Source organism: Patella vulgata, chromosome 3 (genome assembly GCF_932274485.2).
Source record: "Patella vulgata chromosome 3, xgPatVulg1.2, whole genome shotgun sequence".
NCBI classification, from domain to species: domain Eukaryota; kingdom Metazoa; phylum Mollusca; class Gastropoda; family Patellidae; genus Patella; species Patella vulgata.
The window spans coordinates 22,198,772-22,217,439 of record NC_065881.2 but is presented as its reverse complement, the minus strand read 5'-3'; the positions used below and the strand labels follow the sequence as shown (position 1 = coordinate 22,217,439).

Here is an 18,668-nt window from a genome sequence, read left to right as displayed (position 1 = left end):
GCTTCGGCTTAAAGGCCGTGATAGACAACATGCGGTGTTCCTAGAAAGACGATTGGGCGAAAGAGCCAGGGTAGACATCATAGGTTTTAATTATGTGTAACGTTTACAAACCTATAAAACCGTTGCTGTATTGTTTTTGTTGAAATATCCTTGTAACCTAAAAAAGATACTTTGCATTATTTAAAAAGAAGTTTGAAGTTTTATACACAACGCAAGGCGAAGTCCTACCGAGACACACGGCAGTGTACCATTGAATATTTGTCTGCCGGGACACAGAATAAGTGTTCCCAAAGTGTCACATCTTGGATCCTATCTGGTCTAGGTGACTTTAGGTGACCTCACCGACCTCGTAGATGCAGCCAGGGCCGGGTGACATAAGAAAAATGGAAGGGATTGTAACAAATCACTAGTTGATGTTTACAGTGGAGAGCAAATGCCGACCAAATCGAACCAACAATACAGCACGATTTCCCAAATATGCTTCGTCCGCTAAGTTTACTTTTTTAATTATTTAACTCTTGCATTGCGTCAAACTAGTTAGATGTTACGAAATAATAATCATATTATACATGATCAAATCGATTTTTGATCTATAAAAAAACAAAACAATCAGCCATTATTAATTATATTTCAATAAACATTTTGATGGGCAAAACTTTATCGCATAGAGTATTAACCATTTTTATGATATTACTTCCTATAGAATTCCTGTGGTGAAAAATACCACAGAAATGCCTGCTAACCGTGCCATAAATGAAACATTTTACAGTTAGTCGATTGGTTTGTGGTGGGCTAATAGATTATCTATGAGAGACTATGTCCCCTTATAAACGGTGTCACATTTAAAATTTTGCAAGTCATCACGATTGGATAATGACATAATATGTACTTTTTTTTATATTTGTTAGTTTAACAAGATAAAGCTTCTGTTTGTTTAGAATGATAGGGCTGGCGATTCAATTTCGATAGACAGTTAGTTTGATATCAGTTGAGGTGAACACTGTAATCTACATAATATCACAGAATATCTATATTGCTATCCATTCTTTCAGAATGACATCTAGAAAAATACATAGCATTAAATTAAATAGTGGTTTTTATATGCCAGTTATTGGCTATGGTACATTTAACTCATTTAAGGTAAGTGTGTTGATTTTCATAATGAATAAGACGTCAGATAATCTTTGAACCCAAAACAATTGAAAACCGGATGGCGCAACCCACAAGAACTACCAAACATCTACGAAGCTGGAATGCGTGATGCTACTGGGTACAAGTGTCCATAACACGGGGTAAACGTATCAATGAAATGGATTGTACATTTCAGAATAATGCCCCATTGACACTTTCACGCATTTTGAATCCGCAATGGTAATCATTAATGCGTACCAATGCGGATGGATATCATGTATATTTCACCTGTCAATCAAATAGTTCGTGCCGTTGCTGACCAAACTTTGCTCATAGTATGCAAAATCTGTCCGCACTGGTGCGATTCGTGTGTTGTTAATACCTATTTAGTTCAAAGTGTGTGAACATTATCTGGTCTCGTTGCAATAGGGTCATTGTATACATTTGTTATTGAAAGGTACATTACAATACTGTTATTGCCTACAGAGATAATATATGATTATATATAAATGATAACAAGAACAAAGTCCAGTAAAAAGTAATAAAACTTTTATTAAATAACATACAAAATAAAATCAAAATGCAAACTCAACAGTTTTCATAATACGAAATTAAGAAATAGCACCAAGTAAATAAGACTGAACACAAACAGAGCACTTGTTCCTTTAGGTGGCATTCTGAAATGAGATGGAAATCACATGAACCTGGTTATTTATACAAAACGTTGTGAAAACGTGGAGGCCTCTGATTGGTGCGGCGTCTGTGAATGAAGCAAACCTGCCAATGAGTATATGAGAGTAATCTATGAGCACCAGTGAGTAAATTATGAGCACCAGTGAGTAAATTATGAGCACCAGTGAGTACACTGTGTGGATCAATGAGTAAACTGTGAGCACCAATGAGTGACACACGTCAAGTGGCGGGAAGAATTCCTGACCACTGGCAGATACCTACATCAACCCATGAGCACCATTGCTGATCTTCTCGTACCAGTGATGAACCTTGCGCACCAATGCGTGACATTGAGTACCCCTCAGTGCGTGACAGTGCGTGACATAATTTCCATTGAAACTTTTACGCACCGGGTACGCATAGTTTACGAAAATGGTACGCCCTGGAGTGCGTGGCATGAGCTTGGACAAATCCAAGGTTTTGGGTCGGCACTGTCACGCATGGCACGCAATGGTACGCAATGGTACGCATAGTTTACGATTGTTTCCCGCGATGGTACGCATAGTTTCCGTCTTGGTACAAACTTTAGCGTACCAAAGCGTACCACGATTGCGTGAAAGTGTCAATGGGGCATAAGTTCCAGAGCGATGACTGTGCTATTATGTAACCCGATACAATACTAGTTATGTTCAGGGGCATGTTTCACGAAATTTTAACTAAGATAAAAGCCAAATTTTTGTAATTTGATTGGATAATATTAGATTGATTTTAGTGCTTAGCCAATCAAAATTGGAGTATCTACTAAAATTTGGATTTTATCTTTAGTTAAGATTTCGAGAAACAGGGACCCAGGAACATTCCTGTTTAAACGGGATTTGACTACATGATTGATATAAACAACCCTATCAAATGTCAGTGATTGTATGTACGTAATAAATGTACACAACTTTATCTAATGTATACTAATTAAATTGTGTATTTTTTATATTGTGATTGTTATTTTCTTACATGACGAAGAGAACGGGTCCCAAAACAAAGGCCTGCGGGGATTCTACCGTGTGCCCAAGAAAAAGTACCATCTGTCTTAAGTGTTATTAACCTTTTTCACTGTTTAACCATAAAACAATTCATTTTTGTTCTTTTTATATTCTAGGCAAATGAAGTACGGGATGCAACACGTGTGGCTTTAGAACTTGGATATCGTCATTTTGATACAGCCTGGATTTATCAAACAGAAGAAGAACTTGGTGACGCCATTACACCAAAAATAAAAGACGGCTCATTGAAAAGATCCGATTTGTTTCTAGCAACTAAGGTAAATTTGCACAACTGATATTTCAATTACATTTCAGCAGGGTTTTTTTTATATATTTAATAAATTGCGTTGTTATGTTTCGGATCACATCAATAACATTTCAGCTGTTTTTATATTCAATAAATCAGTGGCGGCGATAAAGGGTTGTTGCCAAACGCCGAGCCTAATATTACTTTTAAATGATAATATTTATGTTTCAAATATGATGCACACTATCTATCATATAAACGAAATGTTTCAGAACAAAAGTACAATCCAGAAACTCCACAGCAATGCTTGTAAATTTTAGAAAGGGCACTTATTTTCCCAAGTTTATTAATACTATAAGATACTGCAAAATGACATAATACTGATATTTAGGAAATGTACATTGATATCTTTATTTTTTAATTAATTCCTAAAGTTATGGTTTACCCATCTTCGTCCGGAGTCAGTGGAAGAAATGTGTCGGGAATCGTTAAAGTCACTACAAACAGATTATCTGGATTTGTATCTTATACACTGGCCATTTTCTGTCGTAAGTATTATCTTTATTCAAATGTTGCATAAACGTCTTCGATTAAAATAACCAGAGTCGTATTAAAGGTTTGGGTTAGAGAGGGTGACTAGGCTGCATATAGGGGCCCCAATATTAAAGGGGAACCCAAACTAGTTCAAACAAATGTTAGTTCCATATATAAATATATCATGTATTATGTCGTATGTGTTCGTGCCAGATAAGTCTATTGAGTGTGGCGGATAATAACCAGAATATACCCTTTTTCATTGTTGATTCAAGCGCAACAACTGCCTCTTCAGTCAGGGGTCCCACGCAAACATAATCCGGTCCTGTAATAATTGTAGAAACCCACTTGTTTCTGTGTTTATATTTTATATTTAAACATACATTATTTAAGATTTAGATAAAGAACTCACCGTTCTTGCTAGAATAGTTCAAAAATAGATAAAGCAAAATGAATATATTGAAAATTTTATTAATTCTGAATGAAGTTATCACTGTTATTAGTTTTGGCAAGATAAGTGCATTGATTGTTTATTATCGTAACCACGTTGCTGGTTATTCGAGGTTTAGCATCGCTTCTCCATTTTTAAATTAAACCATTAAATGGCCTAACCACTGCAATCCATTTAAAATCGGAGCCATCCGATGGCATCGAGAGTTGATTATGGTCTTGTCATCTTAATAAATGTTTGATTACTAATTAATATCACATTTAAGGCCCGAAGAAAGACCTACAATAGACAGATTTAGCTCTTACATAATGCCTCATTTATTTGTGTCTAAAAATATTTCATTATATTTAGTAAACGGATTGGCAAAAGTTACACACAGACCTACAATATTATAAGAAACATAGACGGGAACTGTTCCTTTGTTCTTTTCGTTGAATAAGCAGATTGTTTTCCCTCTAGTAAATTGGTTGGAGCTTAACCGTGCACTAACTACACATATTCAATATTATTGCACTATAATGCTGGTTTACACTAGTTTTAGTAGAAATCATATATAGAAGTGGGGTGGGGTTTCTGTGCAATAACAACAGGCATGTTGAACAGGTGTCAATGTTACAAGTCATTTATCGATCTCCCAAACAGAGTTGTCTTCTCTTGCAGTTCAAACTCGGATGCTGGATAGCGAGACTTGTGTGGAGAATGGTCATTTATAGCACGTTTCATTTGTTAACAGGTTTAAAGGACAATATTGGTGCCAGTCATTATCACATATGTGATAGAACTAATTAAACACATTCCAAATATAATTTTAACTCAGAGATCATTGCTACGATAGCTGAGTTATACAGGATTTCTGAATCGGAAGTGACGAACGCCAAAGGAAAACACGAGACATACCTCTATATAACTGGCTGAAGTGCCGACTGATAACAGATACATGGGCGAATTTCTGCTCACTAATAATTCCTTCGAAGACTAAAAGTTGTTGTGTGAGACTGTGAGAGGATATCTAACAATTTATAAAAAGAATTGACTGCCAGTAGATAAGAGAATACGAAAGAAAAACAGAAAAAAAGTCCGTGCATTACCATGTTTTTATAAGGTAGGGGAAAGCGGGGTTAGTCCGACCCCATTCATATCTCGCGCCCACTCGGGCAAACCTCACCAGATTCCAGTACCCTACATCTAGCCTCGGCTGTATGACGAAGTCCGCCATTGGGACTACTTTCAAGTTCCTGATTACCAGGAAGTTCCTGACGACGCATTTAAAGAATGTTTTACCATACAAAGATTTCAAAGTCTGAAGCTGTTTTTCTTTCAAGTTTATCCTATTTCCTTTAGACACGGACCAGTTTGAACTGAAAAGTCTACATACGCTTCGAACGACGCAGTTTTGAGAACTTCTTTCTAAAAGCGGCAAGTTTTCCTAATAATACCCCCGTCAGACCGGGGTAGCGTCCTTACTTCGCTGCTACGGCGATGGAAAATAGTTTTAGAGCCCGTTAAGATCGCCATAAGCGTAGTGGAAACGCCAGCTATCGTGCCAATGATCGCCGAGTCACCGCGTTTATTTTGAGCATGTTCAAAGCAAACGCCAAGGTTCTGCGATCTGAACTGTAAAACTATGAGAATACGACTTTTTTCAAGTTTGTAGTTTTTGGGGACATTTTCTGGTCGCCGTACGGTCGCAGCAGCGCAGTAAGGACGTCACCCCGGTCTGACGGGGGCATAAGTAAGCCGGTGCCGCATCGCAATTGTATGGGCGTAGGTACATATCACTTACTTTCATACAGCCGAGGCTTGATGTTCGCCCATTCGGACATGGTGACTTTGAGATGAAATTACTTGTATACGACTGTCAATAAAAATATTTAAAGGAGCTAAATCGCTAACATTTGGGGTCTAGAAATTGACAAAAGTAGGTCGCAACACATATAATACTGTAGTATGAATGTATATAAACTGATTTACATTCAATGGTTTCCGTTTTTACTCCAATTTCAAATCAGTTATGTTCGGCGAAATAAGCCAGCTGTCTCAAGCGAGTGCAAATTTCTAGCGTCTGGTTATTCCAGTCTACATACACCGTTTGATTTGGTGCAATGTGTCTAGCCTCGCCCCCGAGTCTCTTGATACAACTGGGACTGAAGCAGATTATGGTACACGATTCGTGTACCAATGGTAAAATGTTTATTTTGTCTTAAATATTGGATATCAAAAGCCCACCTTTTTCCAGCAAGATCACAACATGAATGTTGATTTAATTTGACAAATAAATCGTGTTTTCAATATATGTTGGTTTCATTAAAAATGGTGCGAACTAGCCCCGCTCTCCCCTATAGAATGAATATAAACAAGGGAATGTACGGACTATTTCTATTTTTCTCGTGTTCTCTTACCTAATTACATTCAATTACTGTATTGAATTGTCAGCTATCCTCTTACAGTCCAATATAACAACTTTTGGTCTTCGAAGGCATTATTAGTGAGCAGAAATTCGCCCATGTATCTGTTATCAGTCGGCACTTCAGCCAGTTATATAGAGGTATGTCCTGTGTTTTCCTTTGGCGTTCGTCACTTCCGACTCGCGAATCCTGTATTACTCAGCTATCGTAGCAATGATCTCTGTGATAAAATTATATTTGGAATGTGTTTAACCAGCTCTATCACATATGTGATAATGACTGGCACCAATATTTTAACATCTCTTTAACAATCGATGTGTAAACCTGTCAACTCATGAAAGCCGTGCTATAAATATACTATTCAAAAAAAGTAGGGGATATTTGATTTTGGGGGCATAATACTAAAATATGCAAATGACTACGAAAAAAGTCACTATAGAACCTAACAGAAGAAACATTTCCAGTTACATGTGACGCCCAAACGCACCAATAGCTACCGCATGGAATGCAGGTGATGCTTGGGATCATCATGGGGGTCCAACCCAAGATTTGCACGACTCTGACTTTGAATGTTACAGTCATTGTGGCATTGAATTCCAGGGTGGAAACATCAGTTTAATTGTTTTAGTGACCAGAAAACAAATTTTGATATGCGTCGGCTTACCCAAAATGAAAGGTTACGTGCCCTTGGCATGCTACAGATCGGCACAACACAGGCGGTTGTGGCGCGGACGATGAATGTTTCTCAGTCTGTCATAAGCAGGCTATGGTCCAGATACCGTGATACACAATCTGTACAGGACAGACCACGCTCAGGTCGACCAAGGGCGACAACTCAAGCCCAGGATCGATTTATCCGTACCTTGGCCTTGAGAAATCGTGTCATCACAGCAAATCAGATCAGCGCTCGTCTTCAAACAGACACTGGTGTGAGAGTGAGTGGCCAGACGATTCGGAATCGACTGCATAGGGGTCACCTTCGCGCCCGACGTCCTCGCGTGATCCCTTGTTTGAGAGATCATCACATTCAGGCAAGACGTCGTTGGTGTAGGGATCGTCAACACTGGGATAATCGACGCTGGAGCAATGTGATGTTTTCAGATGAGTCAAGGTTCACTGTTGATTTTTTGGACAGACGTAGGAGGGTGTGGCGTCGTCGAAACGAGCGCTTCCAAGACGTTAACGTCATCAGACATGATCGATTTGGGGGTGGTTCTGTTATGGTGTGGGGAGGCATCACTGTTGCTGGAAGAACGGCTTTACATGTTGTTGCAGGGCGTGTTACAGGCCAGTACTACCGGGACAACATCTTGGCAGTCCATGTTGTGCCGTTCGCACGACGTCATGGCCGCCGTTTCATCTTCCAGGATGACAACGCAAGATGTCACAGGGCCAGGATCGTTACAGGTTACCTCCAACAACAGAACATCACCACATTACCTTGGCCAGCACTGAGTCCCGACCTCTCTTCCATCGAGCATGTCTGGGACATGCTTGGACAGAGGTTACGTCAACGTCAACAACGTCCTGCCAATGTCCAAGAACTTGCTGCTGCGTTGCAACAGGAATGGGACAATCTGGACCAAAATGACCTTAGACGTATCATTAAGAGTATGCCACGTCGGATCAATGCTTGTTTGGCAAACAGAGGAGGATTTACCCGTTACTGACTTGGTTGTGATGCTGTGGTAACTTTGCTGTTTGACCCCGGGTATCATTTTACCCTTATAATGATCAGTCTGTGCCTTACTTAGTCTAACGATCATTTGGAATAAATCGATGAATGTGAACTTCATTTCATTTTGTCATTTGTTTCTTCGTCAGTTTCATTAGGTGACTTTAATAACACTTAAAAATCAAATATCCCCTACTTTTTTTGAATAGTATATAACTTAACCCATTGAAGTCTGCAAAAGAGAACGACGTGGATTTATGACATCTGATGAACATAACTCGGTTGTTGTTTTGGGACACGACATCACCTATTAACACACAATAATGTTTGACCACTGTCTACATGAGAGGTCTATAAACACCATAGCCGAGCTTTAGACCACCCAACCTTGTATAAACTTCGGGAAATTGACAGATTAATAAACTTGGAATAGTATTATCAAATCTGTATTAATTGACGATATATTGTATTTTTTCACATAAATGTTTTGCAGAAAGCAGGTAAAGAAAAAGGAGATGAATTTAAAACAAGATTGCCTAACGACGATGTTGATTTTATAGATACATGGAAGGTGACGATATATTTAGTTATTTTTATGTCAGGATTTTTTTCCAGTAACAGAGATATGTTAATTGTCCCTGGAAAGCTTGTAAACACAATAGATTAGATTTTTTGAAGGATGCTAGATTTTTTATTAAATTTAGTCAGCATCCAAGTTTTCCAATCGGATAATCTGCTGTTGAGACAAAGTTGTGTGGCTATCTATAATATTGTTTGTGGTCGGTATGATGTTTTGTAATACATGTAGTAAGTAGTAAGTGCCGGAGAAACCCAGAAGACAAAACCGCGGACAAGACGCATCACACACTCTGACATTGTAAACAAGTAATATCCAATATTTCAAAAATAACATTAGGCGAAGCTATATGGCCAAGTGTAATGTTTAAAGTCTGTTACGACCAAGGGGGTTGGATGGCCGAATGGTTAGCAAGCGCGCGCTGAATCATATGGTCTGTCATTGAGTCAACTGGCGGGGCTTCGATTCCCCGGTTGTACGTGACAAGGAGTAGGATCGCCTGTCCAACCTCGTGGGTTTTCTCCGGGTCCTCCGGTTACCTCCACTGCTAAAGACCCCTACGCGCAAGCGAATGATTGAAATAGAATTGAACCATGTGTTAGTCCCGAAATGACCTAGTTTGTGTCGAGTGGACGTTAAACCCATTTCTCTCTCTCTCTCTCTCTCTTTTCCACGTTACAGGCGCCTGTGGTTAGAAGTACACTCTCCAATTCTATTCGTTGATTTGTGAGTTCCATATTAGGCTTGTAACAAAACACGGTATATTTAAGCAGGATCTTCGGAATTATATAAATTGTCTTTTATTACAGGCGATGGAAGAACTGGTGATTAAAGGATTAGTTAAAACTATCGGTGTTTCTAATTTTAATATTCAACAATTGAAACGACTTTTAGCTGCTGATAATCTTAGATATAAACCAGCAGTTAATCAGGTATTTACTTAATCTTCCCTTCCCTTTATAATCTAGGATTGGTTTGTTAAAGAATTGCTAGAGATCGTTATTTACTTAAATACCGAGGTGCAGCAAGGACGGAAGGCACAAAAAGGAAAGGCGCCTAGTTGTTCGGATGGGACGAAAAAACTAGGTCTACACGCGTACTCGATGGCACTCCGGATACAATTTCCTGTCGTAGTACACTTCATTAGCCCGGTACTAGACCACTAGCTTTTACTAGAGGACTCATGTTAATTGAAAGCCTACCAGCATGGACAGTACGGCTGATACTAGACATCCAGCACCGAGTCATGTTAATTGACAGTACGGCTTATATGTTAATTGGAATGCTACCAGTATGGAGAGTACGACTGATACTAGAGGACTCATGTTAATCGGAAGGCTACCAGCATGGACAATACAACTGATATTAGACTACCAGTTTTCATTAGAGAACTCGTGTTAATTGGAATGCTACCAGTATGGAGAGTATGACTGATACTAGACTACCAACATTGACTGCCAGATTATTTTTCCCGTTTTCTATTCCAGGTTGAAGTTCATCCATATTATACTAACAATGAATTATTAGATTATTGTAAACAAGAGAATATTGTGGTCACTGCCTACTCTCCACTAGGTAGAGGAGCTGCAGACAGGTAAACTTATAGATATTAATACAACCGGTATTGTAAAATGACAATTAGGTTCCACTCTAGTCCGAAACTATATGTGAGTTAACGTTTAATATTAAGAATCGGATGAGGTTAATTCTAATTTCTTGGATTTTCTGAGGTCCACATTTCCAAAAACCCTTGAACGCGATAACGGCTATACAGTTTTTAACAGATTCTTTTCAAATGGGGTGTGGAGCTTTGGGGTCATGAGAGGACCTTCCTCCCCAGAGTTAACCGCCGCTATTCCAAAAATATTGTGAACGCGATAGAGGCTACAGTTTTTGATTGATTCGTTTTCAAATAAGGGGTCGAACCCTAACGTTATTCAGTATTCTGCGATCTTCTGTTCCGAGGTTAGCTTGTCACTGACATGTTTTATACACATGGAATTCCCATACTATCCCTGTCAGATGTATATCTTCAATTATTAATAAATAATTTGCAATTTGCTGACCCACCACCACAATTGTATTTTCGTGTTTCTTGGTATTTTCTATTGAACAGTTCTGACCCATACCAGCCAGCCAATGTACTTGTCGATAAAACTATACAAAAAATAGCAGCTAAATATAATAAGACTGCGGCACAGGTAAATAAATCACTTCAAGTCTATTCGTTTTGATATTTATACGAAATGAAATGAAATGGGGTTTAACCATTCTGCATAACGTAGCTATCGTATGGGGGAATTTAACTTTTCTGCTCCAAATGGGCTAATGATGGGGGAAAATGCTGGTGGATATTTTAGACGATGGGCCATATTCTTATTCCGTTGTACTAGGTTATGTAGAGGTGGGATAATTGGAACAAGAACCCTTCTGATATTTGATATCTGAAATTATTATTGGAGTAGACATCCGTTGCTTTCATAATTATATGTTGCCAGCTCCTCATTCAGTTTACATCCAGGGGCGTATCTTTTTTTTTTATCTTAGGTAATATTAAGATGGGGAGTTGATCGAGGATATACATTGGTACCAAAGAGTGTCACACCTGCTAGAATTCAACAAAATATTGAGGTAAAATATCATCACAGAGGTCAACAGGTTAAATGGGCTTTAGTTGCCGTCCACTTGATTTTTATGGAAACCTATATAAATCGGAGTAGTTGCCCTAGCTTTAAATGAAAATTAAATGAAATGGGGTTTAACGTTCTTTGCCTACTGGGCTTATGAAGAGAGGCAACTCCAGGATCGAACACGGAACCTTCCTGTTGGCGGGTAAACGTCTTACTCACTTAGACACCGTGGCAAAACTTGCTTTAAAAAACACGTTAACATAGCGAATTCCTAATTTAATGGATATCGCTAAAATACGCCTTATTGCGCTTGCTTGTAATGAAAAGACTTCTCAACAGAATTTAATGGGGTTTTTTGTGTTTCACATCATAACATTATGCTCTGTTGACTGTCGATGAATAGTGACAGAATTATCGCCCTTGCCCCAGAACCCTTTTGATATATTATAAATATAGACTATAAATATACTCCAGATTTGAGTCCAGTCGTTTTATAGATAACTTAATGCTGTAGGAGATTATACTGCCAACGGGGCGAGAACACTAATGCGTCTATTGCCATAAGTTATGTAGATTAACATAATTCTTATTATTAAAGTTGAAATGATGTAAGACATAAGACGTAAGACGATTAACTGAAATACACAAAAACACTAGAGTAAATATGGGAATATAATTATGAAAAGTGTGAAATAAGATAATAATACTGGTAGTTAACATTACACAAGGTAATCAACTTTTCAAGCCAAGGGACAGGCTCATGAATGCTGACAGTAAGGTACACAATGCAATCATGGCTTTACTAAGTCAAAATACCAAACAAAATAACAAAACATTTCTATAAATAATCATAGAGCAAAACATAATACATGTACTATTATTCTCCAGTAAAACGAAATACGATTAAGGGGAGACAACTACTAATATTAACTTTATCTAACCATAGAACTGTAGCAATCTATGAATATGGTATAATACAAAAACTGTGGTGGAATGTATTTTACTCCCAAGGTCAACGCTATTGTTTAGATATATGAATTAACTCACTAATCAGACTACACCTAATAACAATAGAGATACGAAAAGCGACCAGTCAAATAAGCATGCGAAGCGGACCTGGCGGGGACCTCATCAGTGCAATGCCATGACTCACGAGTGTGGAGCGTGATGACAATGTTGCAATAATACACATAAAATTAAAACAATGAACATCTAAATAATATATTAAATTGACACTACAAATACCGTGTTTTTATGCGAATCCCCTTCAAATCTCTTACATAGCTGACAAGCGGGCCCGTATCTACAGAGAGGGGGGGCATGCCTCCCCACCCCACGTGAAATGCTCGCCCCCCCCCCCCGCTCAGAAATTGCTAACAATCATTAAAGTATACATAGTTCCTTATATTAACCTAAAAAAAACTACGCTTCCCTAAGCAGGAGGAGGTATAATTCAGGCGACTATGCGCATATTAATCCCACGGTATCTCATTACTTTATAAACCATCAGTCCAATGCCATGACTCACCAGTGTGGAGCTGATGACAATGTTGCAATAATACACATAAAATTAAAACAATGAACATCTAAATAATATATTAAATTGACACTACAAATACCGTGTTTTTATGAGAATCCCCTTCAAATCTCTTACATAGCTGACAAGCGGGCCCGTATCTACAGGGGGCGCGGGGGGGCATGCCCCCCCACCCACGTGAAATGCTCGCCCCCCCACCCACGTGAAATGCTCGCCCCCCCCCCCCCCCGCTCAGAAATTGCTAACAATCATTAAAGTATACACAGTTCCTTATATTAACCTAAAAAAAACTACGCTTCCCTAAGCAGGAGGAGGTATAATTCAGGCGACTATGCGCATATTAATCCCACGGTATCTCATTACTTTATAAACCATTTTTTTGTACTAATCTAAAATAGTTTTACACAAATTTAAAAAATCACGATTTTTTTTTGTTTGAATACTTATTTTAAAATGATTATTATAGACGCCTAGGTAACTACATAGCATGATGATTACAACAGTCTGTTAGAATGACCTTTCCGAAAATTTCCTCAAAATGTTCGCCCCCCTACCGAAAGGTAATGCCCCCCCCCCCCCCCGCTTAATGGTGTCTAGATACGGGTCCGCTGACAAGGTCTGACAAATGCTAATAACTGATAAAAGTGCTATGTTCTGCCAAATAGCTACTGCCATGAAACGCTTCTGCCATGTGCGTTTAACTTCCGTTTCTAATACTAACAAACTTCGGGATACAGAAAATTGCGAAACGAAATGTTACGCGTGGACGCTGGTTGATTGAAATTACGGAATCAACTAAATAATTTGAAATCGTATTTCTGGCCATAACAAATGCTTCCCTTTTTTTTTTACAGATATTTGATTTCTCTTTGACTGAAGAAGAAGTTAAAACTATCAGTAATTTAAATCAAGATTATAAATGTATTCACCAGGAACTGTAAGTAAAACTTCATGCAGTTAAATATATTTCGTGCTGATCAAATAAAGTCACCACTTTTGGGCACTCGATTGGCTATCTGGGTTAGTAATTCTCTCCCCGTTGACTTAAGTTAAGTCCAAGACATTTCTTGACATATAAGATTTTTAACTTTCCGATCATCTAAATCTTTATAACGACAGCCAGACCGTTTCGATTTTTTGCTAGCCCTGGGCAAAGGAATCATGGACAGTTTCGTTATTTTTTAGGCGATCACCCTAATTCATGTCTCTTTACTCCTGATACTTATGTCTCAAAATCATGAATATCCTGACACAAAATGGAAATTTAAACACTCTTCTTCGATTCTAGATCAAAGAGTCAACTAAAGTTGACATGCAAAAGGGAGGAAAAGAGGGAATTGCTATAAATAGAGGCAATGCATTCCGAGTCTTAATCTTTATCCTTAGCCACGAATCGCCCCGAATGGTGGTGAATCGAAATTAATCGAATTTCGTGGCGATTCGGCAAAAAAAAAATCAAAAAAGATCGTAGAGAGTCGGGAGTAGCTACGAAGTAGTTACGAATAGTTTACGAACGAGTTACAATAATTCGTGGGTAATTGGTTGAAAAATATGCCGGTAGGGTTACGATACAGGTGCGAAATGAAAGAATTAACTACAAATTGTAGTGATTCAGTTACGAATGAGTTACGAACATGACGAATTGCTTACGACTATGCCGAATTCAGTTACGAATACACTACGCCCTCCACGGATGAATCGAATAGGAAGCTGTTACGGGTGATAAGAAAGGGCTACGACCGGCCACGAAATTTTTTGACAATAAAAACTTTTTTGACCGAACTACGAACTCTACGAATGTGTAAGAACCAAATAAGAATCACTTACGGACTTCAAGAACCCTCTACGATTTATCTACGAATCGGAAAAGTTTGGATTCGGGACGATTCGTGGCATTCGTAACCCATGCGAAAGTGATCCGCGACTTACGAAATTTAAGAACCGTCTACGATTTATCTACAAACCGGAAAAAGTTTGGATTCGGGGCAATTCGTTGCATTCGTAACCCACGTGAAAGCGGGGCATTAGATTACTTCCCAGAATCAATTTTAGTTCCTTGAGTTCTATTTTGTATAATATTTTATTTTACAGATACAGAGACCACCCCGAGTATCCATTCTAAAACTATACTATAAAGTATTTTATATATACTGTTTACTATATTCGAAATAATAGCATACCATAGCACCGCTGTCTGGGCACAATTTCCCACATAGTACATTGTATGACATATGCCCGTCTTCATTAGACCAGTTGGTGCAAAAAATTAGGACGTTAAACTCCATTTCATTTTATATGCATATATTTGCCTATATTATATTTCTGTGGTAGATGTGTGCTATATTTAAATGTTTACTGAATACTACATTCATTGTTTTACTGTTTATTCATGAAACCTTAAAACTAAAATATTTTTCCACTGAATGAGACTTTAGCTGTCAACCATTGAACTAGGTTATTTGGTACTAACGCAATGCATAATCCAAAGAAATCTTACGGGGTCAGACAGACGGCCGTACTCCTTGTAAAACCCAAGCGACCGATCGAAATCACAACATTTGCATCGATGACAGGACTTTTTGACCAAAAGTACACAATATTGTATGGCATATTTAGTACACTCAAGTGTAAGTAGACACTTAATCTAAAAATACTGCTTTCCCTGCCAATAGGGAATGTAAGGGTATCTCCATCTTGCAGTCTGACGTAAGGAACGCCTTTTGTGCTGATCTAATGGTTGACGGTTGTCAGAATATTGAGAGACATAACCGTTCAGTAGACCCTATACGCGGGAAAAAAGCAGTTAGCAGTGGGTAATCCAAGAATTTGCATAGACTTCAATATTTATGGTAAATGGACTGCGACTAACAGAAAATCAGAATAATATCCTATATTATAGATCCCCCCTCAGTGAAGTCACGTGGCAAACAAAGATTCTTGAAATAGATTCTTGCGTCTTGCGTCATTTTATTGTCGGAGACCAAATGTTGTTATGTGAGACTGTGAGAGGACATCTAACAATTCAAAAAAGTAATTGAATGTCATTAGATAAAAGAACACGAGAAAAATAGAAATAGTCCGTACATTCACTTGTTTTTATTCATTCTATACTTAATAAAAACATGGTACGGACTTTTTCTATATTTTTTCGTTCTCTCTTTTCTAGTTACAGTCAACTTCTGTTTTGAATTGTCAGATAGTCTCTCACAGTCTCATACAACAACTTTTGGTCTTCGAAGGAATTATTAGTGAGCAGAAATTCGCCCGTGTATCTATTATCACTCGTCACTTCTAGACCAAAAAATCAACAAAAATAGGCATGCAAAAAGGGAGAAAAGAGACACAGCGAGAATAGCTATAAACAGACGAACTACAATTTGTGGGTACCATGGGTACCGAGATGGTGAAATTTAATGGTGGTCTGCCGAGATGGTGAAATTTAATGGTGGTCTGCCTCCTATTGCGTTCGTCACTTCCGTTCGTCAATTCCGTTTGTTGAAACCGTGATTACGCATCTATCGTAGCAATAATCTTTATGTTAAAATTATATTTGGAACGTGTTTAACGAGTTCTATCACTTATGTGATTATGACTGACACCAATATTGTCCTTTAACATATATTTCTATTTAACAGCTCACTGGTTTGCACGAATAAAATGAATAGTCAGACCTTTTATGCCCCTTAACGCCGTCACATGTGTAAAAATTAAATAGATTGAGTAACGTCCTTGTTGAATAAGTATGCCAATAACAATATATAATATAAAGACGACGTTGTGTGAAATTGTATACGTATGTACAACACCAACGATAAGATATAAAAATCACGTCACGCTCCAATTGTATAAAATAATGAATTAAACACCAAACGATAAATATAGGGTTGGTGTAATTCATTATTTTATACATTTGGAGCTTGATGTGATTTTTAAATTTATTGAAGATACTTCCCCACACAAGTATTTATCGGGTTTCTCTAACCGGCAACCCGACGATTGGGGATGTCTGCTCGAGTGACGTCAAAGGTTGCACGCGAAGATTGTCTGATCGCTCATTGTTGGCGAGCGCTTGATGTATTAATATGTTGATGAACTTTATGGTGAATTTAAGCGTGCAACAGTTCCTGAGATAAACACCAAGGAAAAGGACGTGGGCAATGGATAATCCGAGAATTTAATTAGGCTTCGATATTGGTGATAAATGGACAGCGCTTAATGGCAACATCGTCTTGTATATACAATGAATTCTCCGGTTTCGCACTTGTTGCTAGGTACCGCGTCAGCCAGGCCACGCGACACAAAGATGGCCTCTTTTAATAGATTTTTTTTTATAGCAGAGGTATTCCCTCGCGAAAACAATGTTTTGAGAAGGATTTGAAGCAAAAAATTTTGATAGATTACATGTAATTAGTTTGAATATGTTTTTAGTCCAAATATATCATCTATTCACACGAATCGTCCGGAATGGTGGCGAATCGAAATTAATCGAAAGTCGTAGCGCTTCGGCAAAAAAAAAATCAAAAAGATCGTAGAGAATCGAATAGCTTCGAAGCAGTTACGAATAGTTTACGAAAGAGTTACGATAATTCGTTGGTAATCGAAACGTATCCGAACGTATCTGGACATAGCAGATCGTGGACTCAATCGGAACAATCGCACGACAGTGGGGAATGTAGCATTACGAACTTCAAGAAAAGTCTACGATTTATCTACGAATCGGAAAAAGCTTGGATTCTGGGCGATTCGTTGCATTCGTATCCCACGTCAAAAGCTTTACATTAGATTACTTCCCCGAATCAATTTAAAGTTCCTTGAGTTCTATTTTGTATAATATTTTATTTTACAGATACAAAGACCACCCAAAGTATCCATTCTGAAATTATACATTCAAGTATTTACTTGTTTACTATATTCAAGTATTTACTTGTTTACTTTATACATGTATATACTGTTATACTGTTTACTATTTATAATTTATTTGGCACTAACGCAATGCATATCTTTATTCGATCACATGCCGTGGTCAGACAGGCGACTATACTCCTTGTAAAACCCAAGCGACCGATCGAAATCACAACATTTGCATCGATGACAGGACCTTTTGAGTGAAAGTACACACATTCGACATCACAATCCCGCCATGTAGTAAAAGGGTAACGCAGATAAAAAGTAGAGGGGGGGGGGCGTGGAGATTTTGTGTTAAGTTGTCCTAATTTTGACACAAAATTTAGTGAAATTCTCTAATATTGTATGGCATATTTGGTACATACGGAAAGTAGAGACGCTCAATCTTAGAAAGATACTGGATTCCCTGAAAAACACCGACGTGGTGCCAACAGGACAATCAATGTAAAAACGTAATGAGCGTTTTTTCTGCTGATCTTATGTGAGAGACATAACCATCCAGTAGACTTTATACGATTAAACGGCGGAAAACGAGCAGTTAGCAGTGGGTAATCCAAAAATTTACTTAGACTTCGATATCTATGGTTTAATTGAATTCTTTTATTTCTTTAAGTCTACTGACTCATCATATAACATATATACGCAAATATTATAGTTACATACAAACAATATATACATGGCAAGTAAATACAAACAGACAAAGGTATATGGGGGAGGGGGATTGGAATGCGACTAATAGAAAAGCAGAATATAGATCCTCCCTCAGTCAATCACGTGACAAACAAGGATTCTTGAGTCTTGCGTCATGGGAGTATTTCTCTTGCAATTGGTTTGAAGCAAACTTTTAATGGATATATTAGTTTAAAG

The 18,668-nt window shown here is 38.1% G+C and overlaps 2 protein-coding genes across 4 annotated transcripts in view; both read left to right on the top strand.

Moving 5' to 3' along the window:
- The window catches only part of LOC126816819 (1,5-anhydro-D-fructose reductase), a 68,950-nt gene that overhangs the window by 32,740 nt on the left and 17,542 nt on the right, over nt 1–18,668 (top strand). The gene's annotated exons all lie outside the window — the stretch shown is intronic.
- Nucleotides 1,009–15,261, top strand: LOC126816821 (aldo-keto reductase family 1 member B1). 2 transcript variants are annotated; one of them, XM_056100014.1, is made up of 10 exons: nt 1,009–1,140; nt 2,957–3,118; nt 3,522–3,635; nt 8,646–8,723; nt 9,539–9,661; nt 10,217–10,323; nt 10,846–10,930; nt 11,277–11,360; nt 13,751–13,833; nt 14,988–15,261. In XM_056100014.1, exons 1-10 carry the CDS (start codon nt 1,054–1,056, stop codon nt 15,016–15,018), a joined length of 954 nt encoding a protein of 317 aa, XP_055955989.1. In that variant the 5' UTR covers nt 1,009–1,053; the 3' UTR covers nt 15,019–15,261. The 2 variants fall into 2 exon arrangements, with proteins under 2 accessions (XP_055955989.1, XP_050399525.1); XM_050543568.2 differs by lacking the exons at nt 1,009–1,140; nt 2,957–3,118; nt 3,522–3,635 and having other exon boundaries at nt 8,382–8,723.